Below are 17,168 nucleotides of genomic sequence, written 5' to 3' on the forward strand. Positions count from 1 at the left end.
GAGTTTTTTGTGTGAAGCAGGGGATGGACTGTAACTTAAGGAGCCTTATTTGGCTGCCAGTAAAAATATTGTGTGGTGTGTTTGTGTGTATGAATAGGAGGTATATGCCAAGCAGGTATCCATTAACATGTCTGGTGCAGATCTTGTTACATTTCTTACTTTGATGCAAAGATCAAATCAGAATATGTACCATTACAGTAAAATATTTTGAATGCTTTCATTCACGTTAAATTGTGAGCTCAAAGGATTTTAATAATAGAAAACAGCTTTGAGAGTTGTCTTGGCAGAGCACTTGTCAGTGCTGAGAGACGCTCTACTGAAGCAGGATGATTGGGGGTGGGGAAGAAATACACCGAGCCAGGTGTTGAAATGTCACGGCTGAGTGCCTCAGCCTCTGCGCAGGCAGAAATGCTTTGCCGCCAATATAGCTGCGGTTTACGAATTGTTGCTTTAAGACCTGCAATGCGTTGGGTGGGGGCTGGGCTGGATCTGGAACGCATAGCGCCACAAGTTCACAATCTCAGCCCTGCTGTCATGGGAAGTTACATAGTCGCTCCCCCACAGGAAGAGAACAATCAGTGAGCTGTCACCCAGGGTTGCCAGTGCGCCTCTCTGAAGCCTGCAATACGCCAGCACTGGTGGGTGCTCCCAGGAGCGGGTCTCCAGGCCATCCTCTCAACTGCAGACGAGGGGCAGATTCCAGGAGGGAAAATGGAATAGAGAATTTATATAGCAGCTTTCACAACCACCGAACGTCCCAAAGCACTTTACTTTTAGAAGTATAATCACTGTTGTGATGTAGGAAACACGGCAGCCAATTTGCGCACAGCAAGCTCCCACAGACAGCAATGTGATCATCACCAAATAACCTGTTTTTTTTGGTGATGTTGATTGAGGAATAATATTGGCCAGGACGGCACCTCCAACAGTGCAGCACTCTCTCAGTACTGCAGTTGAGTGTCCACCTACATTTTTGTTCTCTGGAGTAGGACTTGAACCCACAACCTTCTGACTCAGAGGCAAGGGTGCTACCCACAGAGCCACAGCTGACACTGATTTATATTATAGAATAAGTTATGAGGAAAAAAGAATTGTGTTTTTTTTTAAGCCGCAAATCGTTACTTTAATAATTATAATATTTTGATATTGCTATGGAAACTCAAGGATAAGCTTGTTGTATGGCTATAATTTTTCAAGTAAAGCCCTTCAATATGGATTTAATTATAATTAGGCACTAATTGGTTCATGAGAAGATATTCTCAGTAAAAGAATTTTCCCATTAACCACACCAGCATAACATTGCTTATATCACTGGGACAGGTCAGTAGCAGAGAACCCATTGCAGTAAAACCCAGTGTTCTCAGATCTCATGCACAGTGTATAGTTATACTAACCACAAGCGCATAGAATGTCTCCGCCATGGCTTCTTCAAAGAACTGTTCCTCACGTTTGTATTCAGGGTGATTTCTTCCGGCTTTCTGGAGTCTCCGATCCAGACTCTGCAGGACAAGCTGTGTCATGTCTTTGCCCTTCTTGATAGATTGCACTTTCAGAAATTTATTTATTTTGTCTATTGTGAGAAGGTCATTAGTAACCTGATGTAGATGAAATGAAAAACAGAGCAATCGGATAGCAGGTATACACTGACTTGACATTTTCAGTTTCAAACCTTAACATTAATCTATGATCGTCCAAAGACTTCATTTCCTCCAGACTTGATTTCCTCGTCTTAAACATAGAAACATAGAAAATAGGTGCAGGAGTAGGCCATTTGGCCCTTCGAGCCTGCACCACCATTCAATAAGATCATGGCTGATCATTCCCTCAGTACCCCTTTCCTGCTTTCTCTCCATGCCCCTTGATCCCTTTAGCCGTAAGGGCTGTATCTAACTCCCTCTTCAAGATATCCAATGAACTGGCATCAACAACTCTCTGCGGTAGGGAATTCCACAGGTTAACAACTCTCTGAGTGAAGAAGTTTCTCCTCATCTCAGTCCTAAATGGCTTACCCCTTATCATTAGACTGTGTCCCCTGGTTTTTGACTTCCCCAACATCGGGAACATTCTTCCTGCATCTAACCTGTCCAGTCCCGTCAGAATTTTATATGTTTCTATGAGATCCCCTTTCATCCTTCTAAACTCCAGTGAATAAAGGCCCAGTCGATCCAGTCTCTCCTCATATGTCAGTCCTGCCATCCCGGGAATCAGTCTGGTGAACCTTCGCTGCATTCCCTCAATAGCAAGAAGGTCCTTCCTCAGATTAGGAGACCAAAACTGAACACAATATTCCAGGTGAGGCTTCACCAAGGCCCTGTACAACTGCAGTAAGACCTCCCTGCTCCTATACTCAAATCCCCCAGCTATGAAGGCTAACATACCATTTGCCTTCTTCACCGCCTGCTGTACCTGCATGCCAACTTTCAATGACTGATGTACCATGACACCCAAGTCTTGTTGCACCTCCCCTTTTCCTAATCTGCTGCCATTCAGATAATATTCTGCCTTTGTGTTTTTGCCACCAAAGTGGATAACCTCACATTTATCTACATTATACTACATCTGCCATGCATTTGCCCACTCACCTAACCTGTCCAAGTCACCCTGCAGTCTCTTAGCATCCTCCTCACAGCTCACACCACCACCCAGCTTATTGTCATCTGCAAACTTGGAGATATTACACTCAATTCCTTTATCTAAATCATTGATGTATATTGTAAATAGCTGGGGTCCCAGCACTGAGCCCTGCGGCACCCCACTCTGCCATTCTGAAAAGGGCCCGTTTATCCCGACTCTCTGCTTCCTGTCTGCCAACCAGTTCTCTATCACGTCAGTACATTACCCCCAATACCATGTGCTTTGATTTTGCACACCAATCTCTTGTGTGGGACCTTGTCAAAAGCCTTTTGAAAGTCCAAATACACCACATCCACTGGTTCTCCCTTGTCCACTCTACGTTACATCCTCAAAAAATTCTAGAAGATTTGTCAAGCATGATTTCCCTTTCATAAATCCATGCTGACTTGGACCGATCCTGTCACTGCTTTCCAAACGCGCTGCTATTTCATCTTTAATAATTGGTTCTAATATTTTCCCCAGTACTGATGTCAGGCTAACCGGTCTATAATTACCCGTTTTCTCTCTCCCTCCTTTTTAAAAAAGTGGTGTTACATTAGCTACCCTCCAGTCCTTAGGAACTGATCCAGAGTCGATAGACTGTTGGAAAATGATCACCAATGCATCCACTATTTCTAGGGCCACTTTCTTAAGTACTCTGGGATGCAGACTATCAGGCCCTGGGGATTTATCGGTCTTCAATCCCATCAATTTCCCACCTAATAAGGATTTCCTTCAGTTCCTCCTTCTCACTAGACCCTCAGTCCCCTAGTATTTCCGGAAGGTTATTTGTGTCTTCCTTCGTGAAGACAGAACCAAAGTATATGTTCAACTGGTCTGCCATTTCTTTGTTCCCCATTATAAATTCACCTGAATCTGACTGCAAGGGACCTACGTTTGTCTTCACTAATCTTTTTCTCTTCACATATCTATAGAAGCTTTTGCAGTCAGTTTTTATGTTCCCGGCAAGCTTCCTCTCATACTCTATTTTCCCCCTCCTAATTAAACCCTTTGTCCTCCTCTGCTGAATTCTAAGTTTCTCCCAGTCCTCAGATTTGCTGCTTTTTCTGGCCAATTTACATGCCTCTTCCTTGGATTTAACATTATCCTTAATTTCCCTTGTTTGCCACGGTTGAGCCACCTTCCCCGTTTTATTTTTACTCTTGCTATGGGGCTGTACCTTTCATAAGCTCCAACTGCGGTTCATATCCTACCCCTCACTCCTAGGTGCCCTGTACCCGCCCCCCCCTCCATTGGTTCCTCAGTCCCCAACACACTGACTTTAAAATCCTTGCCCTTTCTTCAAATCTCTCCATGACCTGTACCTATAAAACCCTCTCCAATCCTATGTTACAAGACTTGCTCTCTGCTCTTCTGAGTGAGATTTACACTGGATTCTCCCTTATTTCGCTCCACCATCAGTGGCAGAGGTTTCAGCACGTAAGAATTCTCTTCCCAAGCCACTCTACTTCCTTCCTTTTAAAAGTTCCTCTACCTCTTTGGCCATGCTTTTAACAGTCTCCCCCAATTTCTCTCCCCCTTGGGTTCCTTTGCTATAAAGTGTTCTGTGAAAACAGCTACAAGAGTGCAAATTATTGATTTGTTCACTGCAAACATGGTCACTATTGAAAGGATATACAACTGATACAACAATTCTTAAAACAGCAAAACCAAAAAGTATAAATTGTTTTATATATTTTTGAAAGAAAGACTTTGCATTTATATAGCACCTTATCACATCTCTCAAGATGTCCCAAAAGTAGTTCACACTCAATGAATTATTTTTGAAGTGCAGTGATTACTGTTATGTGACCAATCGGGGCAGCCATTTTACAAAATCCCACAAGCAGCAACGAGATAAATCTGTTGTTTATGGCGTTGGCTGAGGGAAGAATTTTGGCCAGGACAACATTTTGGATGTACTTTCTGTTTTTTGCCGTGGCAAGAGATGTCATTATTGAAGAATGCGAGCTTTTCCATTTTTGGCACAAGTGTCAGCATCAATCAGATCCAGATTAAAGCCTCCCTGATAAAGTGCAACATCCCCACTGACATCTGGGAGTCCCTGGCCAAAGACTGCCCTAAGTGGAGGAAGAGCATCTGGGAGGGCGCTGAGCACCTCGAGTCTCATCGCCGAGAGCATGCAGAAATCAAGCGCAGGCAACGGAAAGAGCGTACGGCAAACCAGTCCCACCCACCCTTTCTCACAACGACTATCTATCCCACCTGTGTACAGGGACTGTGGTTCTCGTATTGGACTGTTCAGCCACCTAAGGACTCATTTTAAAAGTGGAAGCAAGACTTCCTCTATTCCGAGGGACTGCCTATGATGATGACAGTGTGGCAATGTGTAGGGTAAGGTTCCATCTACTTTGCCCCAACAATGGCTTTGATCGAGCTTCAGTAAAGTGTCCGCTACTTAAAAGTGTGATTTTTTTTTTCCATTTCCTACATCAGACATCCGAGGCAAGACTGCCAATTTAGCATCAATGCGTGCTGGCAATTGGGCAATTTGTGCTGTGACCTCACATCATTTAGAAACTAGGATGAGACTTCATAAATATATTTCTTGCAAGAATCTGTAGCCAAGACAGAGAAGAAACTTTCATCCCATCAGATTGAATTTGATTTAAATTTAGGTCTGAAAGATGAAAGGAGAATGTTTATATCAATCTTGCTATCCACTTCCCTGGTTCTAAAGCCTGCTGTTATTCTGTTCTTCAGCTGCTGGCTCCAATATATTGCAGATCTCCTGCAATCAACATAAACCGCCCACATCTTTCTGGCCGGAGTTCCTTCCTCAGCCAACACTACCAACACAGATCAACTGGTTATTCATCTCAGTTGCTGTTAGCAGGACTTTGCTTCGCGCAAATTGGCTGTTGTGTTTGCCAACATAACAAATGTGACTCCACTACATCCTGAGCTAAATAAATGAAAATTCTTTCTTTTTTTAAAAACTCGTTCATTGAGTTTACAGCACAGAAACAGGCCAATCGGCCCAACTGGTCTATGTTGGTGTTTATGCTGAAAGCGTGAGAACACCAGCGGCAGGTCGGGGCCATAAAAGGAGCGGCGTGCAGAGGCCTGGGAGCAGCGTGGAGGCATACCGCTTCAGGGAGCTGCACGAGCTGTGACGGCAGCGAAGAGCGACGTCATCAAGGTCCAGGTCGGTGATTGGAGCGCGGGCAGATACAGCAGGAGCAGCGATGTCGGGGCGAAGGAGCGGCGAGAGATTGTGGAGGGATGTGATCGGGGCCCAGGAGAGGCGTGAGTTAGGGGCCTGGGGCCCAGGGGCAGCACGGACCAGCCCAACACTGCGATATGTGCGCGCACTAGGTCTGTGCAGCAGAGCAGGTCTCCAGCTGTCTTGGGCAATCCTTGCCACTGGACCAAGACCTAGCTCTGTCGAGCCCGTGTGGTGGCTGGTGTGCAACGGCCAGGCCACCACACGTTAAAAAAATCCGCGCACAGGCAACTTCCACCCTTCAGGATGTAGTTCAGGGCCTGGAATATTAGGTCCTTCATTGAACCTGTGGACTTATCCTTTTTTGGCACGGAAGCAAGTCATCCTCGTTTCGAGGGATGATTATGCATTTACCTCCTCCCACCCCTCTTCATCAAACCCCATCAGTATATCCTTCTATTCCTTTCTCCTCATGTGCTTATCTAGCTTCCTCTTCAATGCAGCTATGTGGGCTTGCAAACATAATACTGTGGCAGCTGGAATGCCCCACGATAATGCGTTCCGAGGGCGGGATTTTGTCTCGGGGAGCCCTCAATGGGTGCCGCATAGATGCAGCTACACTGGAGGTGAGCTGTGGCGGCACCACGACCACTGCTCACAGCATTCCCTGGGCGCACCTAGTGCCCTCCTGGCTTAAGCCCGCACCCTGCTGGAGAGCAGCAACAAGAAGGTTCACGGGCCTGAAGGTGGTATTAGGTTTGGGGAAAATGATTTATTTACCCTCTTGCCTCTCTTGGTCCTTGGGCTGCTCCCAGGCCCCCCGCAGACTCTCTGGTGTGCAGTCGTCCCAACGTTGGATCCCACCACCTACTTTCTTTTGTGTTGCCTCTGCATCTGGCATCCCACGGGCACACAGAGAGGAAAGTGAGGCTGGCGTGCTAGGGATGCCCCCTTCTGGCTCTCTATCTTTCTTACTCTGAGCCTCCTGTTCCCAGTTGTGCCACTTTTAGGAAGCCCTGGAACATAAGAACATAAGAATTAGGAGCAGGAGTCGGCCATTCGGCCCTTCGAGCCTGCTCCGCCATTTAATAAGATCAATGCTGATCTGATCTTGACCTCAACTCCACTTCCCTGCCTGCTTCCCATAACCCTTGACTACCTCATCGCTCAAAAATCTGCCTATCTACCTAGGTTCCTATCAAAAACTTACCTAGGTATCAGGAGCAACGAAGATATGATTCAGATAGTAGGGAGCTAAGACTCACCTATGAACGTAACCTAAAATATAGAAGCAAAGTATCTAAGAACATTAGAAATAGGAGCAGGAGTCGGCCATTCGGCCCCTCGAGCCTGCTCCGCTGTTCAATAAGATCATGGCTGATCTTCTACCTCAACTCCACTTTCCTGCACTGTCCCCATATTCCTTGATTCCTTTAATATCCAAAAAGTCTATTAATCTCGGTCTTGAATATACTCAAAAACTGAGCCTCCACAGCCCTCTGGGATAGAGAATTCCAAAGATTCCCCACCCTCTGAGTGAAGAAGTTTCTCCTCATCTCAGTCCTAAATGGCCGACCCCTTATTCTGAGACTGTGACCCCTGGTTCTAGACTCCTCAGCCAGAGGAAACATCCTCCCTGCATCTTCCCTGTCAAGCCCTGTAAGAACTTTGTATGTTTCAATTAGATCACCTCTCATTCTTCTAAACTCTAGAGAATATAGGCCTGGTCTACTCAATCTTTCCTCATAGGACAATCCCTCCATCCCAGGAATTAGTCTGGTGAACCTTTGTTGCACTCACTCAATGGCAAGTATATCCTTCCTTAGGTAAAGAGACCAATACTCCAGGTGCGGTCTCACCAGGGCCCTATATAATTGCAGTAAGATGCCTTTACTCTTATACTCAAATCCTCTTGTAATAAAGGCCAACATACCATTTGCTTTCTTCATTGCTTGTTGTACCTGCATGTTAACTTTCAGTGATTCCGGGGCAGCACAGTGGGGGCAGAGAACTGATGCAGCGGCACTGCACCCCCATTTGCCTGGGAACCGAACACTCCCTAGGCAGGTCCCGCCTACCCCATGATGGCCGCGCACACACACATCTTCATTGGCTCCGCTGTAACTGTGTGGGCATGTGTGGCAGCCGGAGCCTGCATAGAATGTTGGGGCCCGCTCAGTGCGGCTAGTTTACAGGAAGACTTGTTGTCTCAGTTAGCACACTTTCCTAAGGCCAGGCTGCAATAGAAAAACACCTTAACGTTTCTAAACTCACCGGTAAATCACAGCGTTCATCATCAAAGTAATGTCCATCCCACACTTCGATTGCAATACTGCTGTATTCTTTTGTAAGTCTCAATGTCTTTTTTTTCAGACACTCTCCCATGACGTATTTCACGGGATGTGAAAGTGCATAATCCAGAAACTCCTGAGCAGGAAAAAAAAAATAATACTCGTTTTTTTTGCCACATTTTTGGCCTGGAGCTACCTGCTAAGATTAGTAGAATTATTTTATTCAAATTAGGTACAAGTACAACAAGAGGTGGCATCTGAAGTGCAATCTTTTAGTGAAAGTGACACGATGGATCAGCCGAGAGTTTGGCCTGTTGATATATTACTATTAAATGGCTCGAGATGCTGACTGTGGTCAGTTGATGGATGTAAGTTTTCAAAATGAATATTGACACCACTGTGCCAGCCAATGAGTTGGAGGCAAGGGCGGGACTTACAGCACAAATTAATACAGCAAACAGAAAACAGAGTCTATTTATTCAGCATACAGAAAACAGAGTCTATTTAAACAGCGCACTAAAGCAAACAGTCTATTTACTCAGTAAGCAGAGTCTATTTAAACAGAGTCTCCACGAACTACAGCAAACAGAAGTCATGACTGAAACTGTAGCAACGTCTCCCGATAAAAGCAGGGAGTTTTCTCCAGCAAAATGCAGTGAGTGGAGGATAGTTACATAATATAATTTTTGTGCTTAAAATCAATCCCGGTCACTTAAAGTAGTGATTGATGAGGGAATTATCCAATCATCTACACACTGGCTGGGACTTATGGTGTTACGATGTGCAGCCATAACATTTTAGTATAAAAGATGATGGCACAATTGGGAGAGAGACTTCAGAAACACAGAGAGAAACTATAAATCCAACTAGTGTCCAAAACCTGCAACTACATGATGACTGTTGACGTAGCAACAGTGAATGGGAAATAATGACATAGAAATTTGCAATGTTACTTATTGACAGAAAAATGTGACCAAAAATTGTGACAACAGGAAGTAAGGTTTGTTTGCATGCTCTTTGGAAATTATTTTCTAAGGTATAGATATCTGGAAAAATACTTATGTTTTATCCAATTATATTATTTATTAACATATATTTAAATTGACTTCTTACCATTTCTCACCGGAGGAAGGAGGGCCTATGTTACACTGATAGCTTGTGAAGAAATAAGTGTCACCCAATAGTCAGCTGATTCTATTATGCATTTATTGGAACAAAGTTTCTGTCATGCTACTGAAATGCTGTATAGGTCAAACTTTCAGCATTTATATGAAACTTTTTTCATAATTTTTAATCAATAACAAATATACAGATATAATGTAGGTTAAAAATAATTTGAAGTTTATGACAGATTTTGATTCATTTAGTGTCAGATAATGTTATGTAAAGCCCTATTTTAAAAAATTCTCCCCATCTCTCTTGAAGATGCTGATTCTATAGGAGCTGGGTATCCACCAATACCTCGCCCAAATGGTCATTATTCATGTGTGATCCTTGACAGTGAGTGCTGACCTAGGGCCGCATTATACTTGATCCCGATCCTGGTCAGGTGTGTCAGCTATGACTCAGTGGGTAGCACTCTCGCCTCTGAGTCAGAAGGTTGTGGGTTCAAGTCCCACTCCAGGGACTTGAGCACAAAAATCAAGGCTGACACTCCCAGCTGAGGGAGTGCTGCACTGTCGGAGGTGCCGTTTTTTGGATGAGACATTAAACTGAGGCCCTGTCTGCTCTCTCAGGTGGACGTAAAAGATCCCATGGCACTATTTTGAAGAAAAGCAGGGGAGTTACCTGAGCCCGAGCAAATATTTATCTTCAATCAATACAACAAAAAAAACAGATTATCTGGTCATTATCATATTGCTGTTTGTGGGAGCTTATTGTGCGCATATTGACTGCCGCGTTTCCTACATTACAGTGACTACACATTAAAAGTATTTCATTGGCTGTAAAGTGCTTTGAGATGTCCGGTGGTCGTGAAAGGTGCTATATAAATGCAAGTCTTTCTTTGGTCTCACTTGGTGTCCAGCACACACCTGTATTTCTAGCAGGACACACTGGATAGTGACCAGAAGCTGCACATTTGACTGATTTCCCTTCATACCCCCAACCCCCCCCCCCCCAACCCAGGCGAGTGACGGACATCTGAAGCACCCCTACTGCCACCCCAGCTACACTTGATTGATTCGGCACAAACTGGCCATCAAACGTGGGATCTTTCCAGTCTGTGTACCTCTCCTGATAAATCCATCATCGGAGCTTAAGGTCATCTCTAGAACAAAAGTAGGTGCATCCAGTACTTAATTGATAAATCATCAATTATACCGATTTGGCTGCTAATTTCTTATTAATATGTAGGGTGACAAGGATTGTTGGCACGCATGCTGAAGCAGGTGTGAACTAATGTGTGACCCAGATCTGCACCAACAACACAGTGGCAACAAATTAAAGGCTTCACTGAAAGTATATTGCAACCCTGCTGTACAGCCTCCCAAAGTATTCCTCCCTTTACCGCGAAAGGGCAAAAAATGATATACATGCTGGAGAGCCGTTCAAAATACAGTATGAAGTGGCACGGACCAGATGCATGCAAGTTATGGTGGTTGCAACACTGGTTTATTCTTCACAAACCACCTGCATGAGACTTTATGGGCTAGAATTTCACTGACTTTGCGACCGGGTTTTTTGCCGCAATTTGACCCTCTGCAGCGAAAACCTGGTCGGCGAGATCTTGGGCACATTTTTGCGGCGGTGCTTTCACGTACCGCCGGGGAGAGGTGCGCCGGCGAGCAACGCCGCGGGTTGCGTTACCGTCGGAATTTCGTCACTCTCCGCCACGCCCAGAATACCGACAGGGTCAAACCTGTCGGTGCAGCCCTGCCAGCAGCGGTAAGTATGAAGACCTGCAAAATAGGCAAGTTAAAGTTTTGATTTTTAAATTATTTTTCAGCGAATTAGTAGGTGAGGGTTTTGTGAATGTTTTTTGCAATTTTTTTTGTTTTTGTTTATCCCCCTTCCCAAGGCAGCGCTACTGGCCTTGGATTAAAGTTGCCAAAACACGCTGTTTGCGCCGCGAATCCTCGTGCAACGCTGAGTTTACCGAGAAGTAAAGGCCGAAATTTAGGCCTAAAAACGGTCGTGTAGCGAAAGCGGTAATTTTGGCGTAAAACTACTGTTTTCGCTGACAACTGAAAATCTAGCCCAAAGCATTTAAGTTAATTTTGAGGTCTGTTTTTCAACCACTTCAGAGCAGACATAGTCAAAGGTTGCAAAATAGCACACATTGTGGCATCACGCCTGAAATCGGTGAAAAATTAGCTTAAGCGCTGTAAAGTATCTTTTCCAACTGAACTACAAACGAAATGGAGGGAGGGAGTAAGTGGGTAATGAAAAACTAATATTGTAATTGTTTAAAGGAAAGGCCTTGGCAGTTAGAGAGGCAGCTAAGACCACACAGAGCACAAACTGTTTTGTTTCCTACGTTACAACGGTGACTACACGTCATAGAAACATAGAAATATAGAAAATAGGTGCAGGAGTAGGCCATTCGGCCCTTCTAGCCTGCACCGCCATTCAATGAGCTCATGGCTGAACATGCAATTTCAGGACCCCATTCCTGCTTTCTCGCCATACCCATTGATCCCCCTAGTAGTAAGGACTTCATCTAACTCCTTTTTGAATATATTTAGTGAATTGGCCTCAACAACTTTCTGTGGTAGAGAATTCCACAGGTTCACCACTCTCTGGGTGAAGAAGTTTCTCCTCATCTCGGTCCTAAATGGCTTACCCCTTATCCTTAGACTGTAACCCCTGGTTCTGGACTTCCCCAACATTGGGAACATTCTTCCTGCATCTAACCTGTCTAAACCCGTCAGAATTTTAAACGTTTCTATGAGGTCCCCTCTCATTCTTCTGAACTCCAGTGAATACAAGCCCAGTTGATCCAGTCTTTCTTGATAGGTCAGTCCCGCCATCCCGGGAATCAGTCTGGTGAACGTTCGCTGCATTCCCTCAATAGCAAGAATGTCCTTCCTCAAGTTAGGAGACCAAAACTGGACACAATACTACAGGTGTGGCCTCACCAAGGCCCTGTACAACTGTAGCAACACCTCCCTGCCCCTGTACTCAAATTTCCTCGCTATGAAGGCCAACATGCCATTTGCTTTCTTAACCGCCTGCTGTACCTGCATGTCAACCTTCAATGACTGATGTACCATGACACCCAGGTCTCGTTGCACCTCCCCTTTTCCTAATCTGTCACCATTCACATAATAGTCTGTCTTTCTGTTTTTACCACCAAAGTGGATAACCTCACATTTATCCACATTATACTTCATCTGCCATGCATTTGCCCACTCACGTAACCTATCCAAGTCACTCTGCAGCCTCATAGCATCCTCCTCGCAGCTCACACTGCCACCCAACTTAGTGTCATCCGCAAATTTGGAGATACTACATTTAATCCCCTCGTCTAAATCATTAATGTACAGTGTAAACAGCTGGGGCCCCAGCACAGAACCTTGCGGTACCCCACTAGTCACTGCCTGCCATTCTGAAAAGTACCCATTTACTCCTACTCTTTGCTTCCTGTCTGACAACCAGTTCTCAATCCATGTCAGCACACTACCCCCAATCCCATGTGCTTTAACTTTGCACATTACTCTTTTGTGTGGGACCTTGTCAAAAGCCTTCTGAAAGTCCAAATATACCAAATCAACTGGTTCTCCCTTGTCCACTCTACTGGAAACATCCTCAAAAAATTCCAGAAGATTTGTCAAGCATGATTTCCCTTTCACAAATCCATGCTGACTTGGACCCATCATGTCACCGCTTTCCAAATGCGCTGCTATGACATCCTTAATAATTGATTCCATCATTTTACCCACTACTGAGGTCAGGCTGACCGGTCTATAATTCTCTGTTTTCTCTCTCCCTCCTTTTTTAAAAAGTGGGGTTACATTGGCTACCCTCCACTCCATAGGAACTGATCCAGAGTCTATGGAATGTTGGAATGTTGGAAAATGACTGTCAATGCATCCGCTATTTTCAAGGCCACCTCCTTAAGTACTCTGGGATGCAGTCCATCAGGCCCTGGGGATTTATCGGCCTTCAATCCCATCAATTTCCCCAACACAATTTCCCGACTAATAAGGATTTCCCTCAGTTCCTCCTCCTTACTAGGCCCTCTGACCACTTTTATATCCGGAAGGTTGTTTGCGTCCTCCTTAATGAATACCGAACCAAAGTACTTGTTCAATTGGTCTTCCATTTCTTTGTTCCCCATTATGACTTCCCCTGATTCTGACTGCAGGGGACCTATGTTTGTCTTTACTAATCTTTTTCTCTTTACATGTCTATAGAAACTTTTGCAATCCGCCTTAATGTTCCCTGCAAGCTTCTTCTTGTACTCCATTTTCCCTGCCCTAATCAAACCCTTTGTCCTCCTCTGCTGAGTTGTAAATTTCTCCCAGTCCCCGGGTTTGCTGCTATTTCTGGCCAATTTGTATGCCACTTCCTTGGCTTTAATACTTTCCCTGATTTTCCTTGATAGCCACGGTTGAGCCACCTTCCCTTTTTTATTTTTACGCCAGACAGGAATGTACAATTGTTGTAGTTCATCCATGCGGTCTCTAAATGTCTGCCATTGCCCATCCACAGTCAACCCCTTAAGTATCATTCGCCAATCTATCCTAACCAAGTCACACCTCATACCTTCAAAGTTACCCTTCTTTAAGTTCTGGACCATGGTCTCTGAATTAACTGTTTCATTCTCCATCCTAATGCAGAATTCCACCATATTATGGTCACTCTTCCCCAAGGGGCCTCGCACAACGAGATTGCTAATTAATCCTCTCTCATTACACAACACCCAGTCTAAGATGGCCTCCCCCTAGTTGGTTCCTCAACATATTGGTCTAGAAAACCATCCCTTATGCACTCCAGGAAATCCTCCTCCACCGTATTGCTTCCAGTTTGGTTAGCCCAATCTATGTGCATATTAAAGTCACCCATTATAACTTATGCATGCACCCCTAATTTCCTGTTTGATGCCCTCCCCAACATCACTACTACTGTTTGGAGGTCTGTACTCAACTCCCACTAATGTTTTTTGCTCTTTGGTGTTCTGCAGCTCTACTCATATAGATTCCACATCATCCAAGCTAATATCCTTCCTAACTATTGCATTAATCTCCTCCTTAACCAGCAATGCTACCCCACCTCCTTTTCCTTTTATTCTATCCTTCCTGAATGTTGAATACCCCTGGATGTTGCGTTCCCAGCCCTGATCATCCTGGAGCCACGTCTCTGTAATCCCAATCACATCATATTTGTTAACATCTATTTGCACAGTTAATTCATCCACCTTATTACGGATACTCCTTGCATTAAGACACAAAGCCTTCAGGCTTGTTTTTTTTAACATCCTTTGTCCTTTTAGAATTTTGCTGTACAGTGGCCCTTTTTGTTCTTTGCCTTGGGTTTCTCTGCCCTCCACTTTTCCTCATCTCCTTTCTGTCTTTTGCTTTTGTCTCCTTTTTGTTTCCCTCTGTCTCCCTGCATTGGTTCCCATCCCCCTGCCATATTAGTTTAACTCCTCCCCAACAGCACTAGCAAACACTCCCCCTAGGACATTGGTTCCGGTCCTGCCCAGGTGCAGACCGTCCGGTTTGTACTGGTCCCACCTCCCTCAGAACCGGTTCCAATGCCCCAGGAATTTGAATCCCTCCCTGCTGCACCACTGCTCAAGCCACGTATTCATCTGCGCTATCCTGCGATTCCTACTCTGACTAGCACGTGGCACTGGTAGCAATCCTGAGATTACTACTTTTGAGGTCCTACTTTTCAATTTAGCTCCTAAAGTACTTCATTGGCTGTAAAGCGCTTTGAGTCGTCTGGTGGTCGTGAAAGGCACTATATAAATCCAAGTCTTCCTTTCTTTTATAACTGTTGATATCCTGCTGTCGGTAAAAGTTTCAACATTTCTGAATACTCACCACATCTGGAGAGCCTTGAAAAAGTGGAGCATTATGGACCCCGGTCTTTACATACGGACTGAAAGGAGAGAGAGAGAGATGAAAGGCAGGACAGTTCAGCTGGTGTAACTGGGTTAATCTGGGGCACGCTGCAGCACTGGAAGCAGGAGTGGCAGATGCACCATTGCAAACCCCAACCTCGCTGCTTTCCTGTTTCCTGCAGAGCAGTGTTTATGTAGCTGGGTGAACGTTATAACGGTACGAGCCTTTGCCGTAAATTAAAATTTGTTCCTCATCTTCCTCAAGCTTGTTATTTTGTTTTTCGTCTTTTGGATGTGACGTTAAACCGAGGCCCCGTCTCCCCTGTCAAGATTCCAAAGAAGAGCAGGGGAGTTCTGCCGGTGTCCTGACCAATAATTATCCCTCAACCAACCTCACTAAAAACAGATTATCTGGCCATTATCACATTGCTGTTTGTGGGAGCTTGCTCTGCACAAATTGGCTGCCATGTTTCCTATATTACAACAGTGACTACACTTCAAAAGTATTATGTTGGGTGTAAAGCGCTTTGGGACGTCCAGAGATCATGAAAGGCGCAATAGAATTGAAAGAATCATTGAATCATACAGCACAGAAGGAGGCCATTCGGCCCATCATGCCTGTGCTTTTAATGAGTCTCACTCCCCTGCTCTTTCCCCACAACCCTGCAAAGTTTTCCCTGTTTAAGTATATATCCAAATTCCTTTTGAACGTTACTACTGAATCTGCTTCCAGCACACGTTCAGGGCGTGCATTCCAGATCATAACAGCTCGCTGTTCTCTCCCCCGTGGTTCTTTTGCCAATTATCTTAAATCTGTGTCCTCTGGTTATCGACTATCCTGCCAGTGGAAAGTTTCTCCCCATCTGCTCTGTCAAAACCCTTCATAATTTTGAACACCTCTACTAAACCTCCCTGCTCTAAGAAAAAAACAATCGCACCTTCTCTGGTCTTTCCACATAAGTGAACTCCATCATCCCTAAAAATGTATTTCTTTCTTTTACATCCATTGTAGAATAAAAACTTTTTTATATTCTTAAACGTAGCGGATGATGGTAGGCCCGGGGAGGTGGCAGTAAAGATGCCAAGTCCCTCCAGTGGAGGAAGAGGACCCCGTAGTGGCCTGCTCTCCCACTTCAATCGACCCCAAACACTTTTAATCTTTGGGGAACTCTGCCCCTTTAAGGTCCATTGCCACCTCTTCCGCTGCCACAGCGCCATTGTTTCCATGGCGGCATTGGTGGGCTCCTTCGCACCGGTGGAAATCACGCCAGGAGCCCAACGTGCATATGGAATGAACTCCAACCCAGGGGGAATGGGTTGGGTTGGGGCAGTTGTGGCAAGAATCCTCCACCGCCTTAACTCTGCCGCAAACAGAACAATTTCCCCCTCAGTCTCTCAAACCTCTCCAGCTAAGGTATGGTTGGGAAAAAATGTCCTTCTGTTTCCCTCTCTCTCTCTCTCTCTCCTTCGCATGTTTCTCTCCCTCCTCCACTCCTGCTTCTCACTTTCTTCCTCTCTTTCTCCTCCATCATTTTTCTTCTCTTTCCCTGCGTACGTTCCACTTTTGATTTTTTTTCTCCTTATTATCCCTTCAACATTTTTCTGTTCACTCTACTTAGAAACATAGAAACATAGAAAATAGGCCATTCGGCCCTTCTAGCCTGCACCGCCATTCAATGAGTTCATGGCTGAACATTCAACTTCAGTACCCCATTCCTGCTTTCTCGCCATACCCCTTGATCCCCCTAGTAGTAAGGACCTCATCTAACTCCTTTTTGAATATATTTAGTGAATTGGCCTCAACAACTTTCTGTGGTAGAGAATTCCACAGGTTCACCACTCTCTGGGTGAAGAAGTTCCTCCGCATCTCGGTCCTAAATGGCTTACCCTTTATCCTTAGACTGTGACCTCTGGTTCTGGACTTCCCCAACATTGGGAACATTCTACCTGCATCTAACCTGTCTAACCCCGTCAGAATTTTAAATGTTTCTATGAGGTCCCCTCTCATTCTTCTGAACTCCAGTGAATACAAGCCCAGTTGATCCAGTCCTTCTTGATAGGTCAG

The 17,168-nt window shown here is 44.9% G+C and overlaps 1 protein-coding gene across 4 annotated transcripts in view; it reads right to left on the bottom strand.

Moving 5' to 3' along the window:
* LOC139226291 (uncharacterized) overlaps positions 1-17,168 on the bottom strand; it is a 136,252-nt gene that overhangs the window by 16,779 nt on the left and 102,305 nt on the right. For 3 of the 4 annotated variants that reach the window (XM_070856938.1, XM_070856937.1, XM_070856940.1), the window contains 3 exons: positions 15,084-15,141; positions 8,075-8,227; positions 1,395-1,595 (listed from right to left, as the gene is read on the bottom strand). In XM_070856938.1, the coding sequence (XP_070713039.1) occupies positions 1,395-1,595; positions 8,075-8,227; positions 15,084-15,141 (412 nt within the window). Of the gene's footprint in view, positions 1-1,394; positions 1,596-6,751; positions 6,817-8,074; positions 8,228-15,083; positions 15,142-17,168 lie in introns of those variants that run through there. The other variant, XM_070856939.1, reaches the window with a different exon arrangement.

The sequence above is a fragment of the Pristiophorus japonicus genome, chromosome 16, assembly GCF_044704955.1.
Source record: "Pristiophorus japonicus isolate sPriJap1 chromosome 16, sPriJap1.hap1, whole genome shotgun sequence".
NCBI classification, from domain to species: domain Eukaryota; kingdom Metazoa; phylum Chordata; class Chondrichthyes; family Pristiophoridae; genus Pristiophorus; species Pristiophorus japonicus.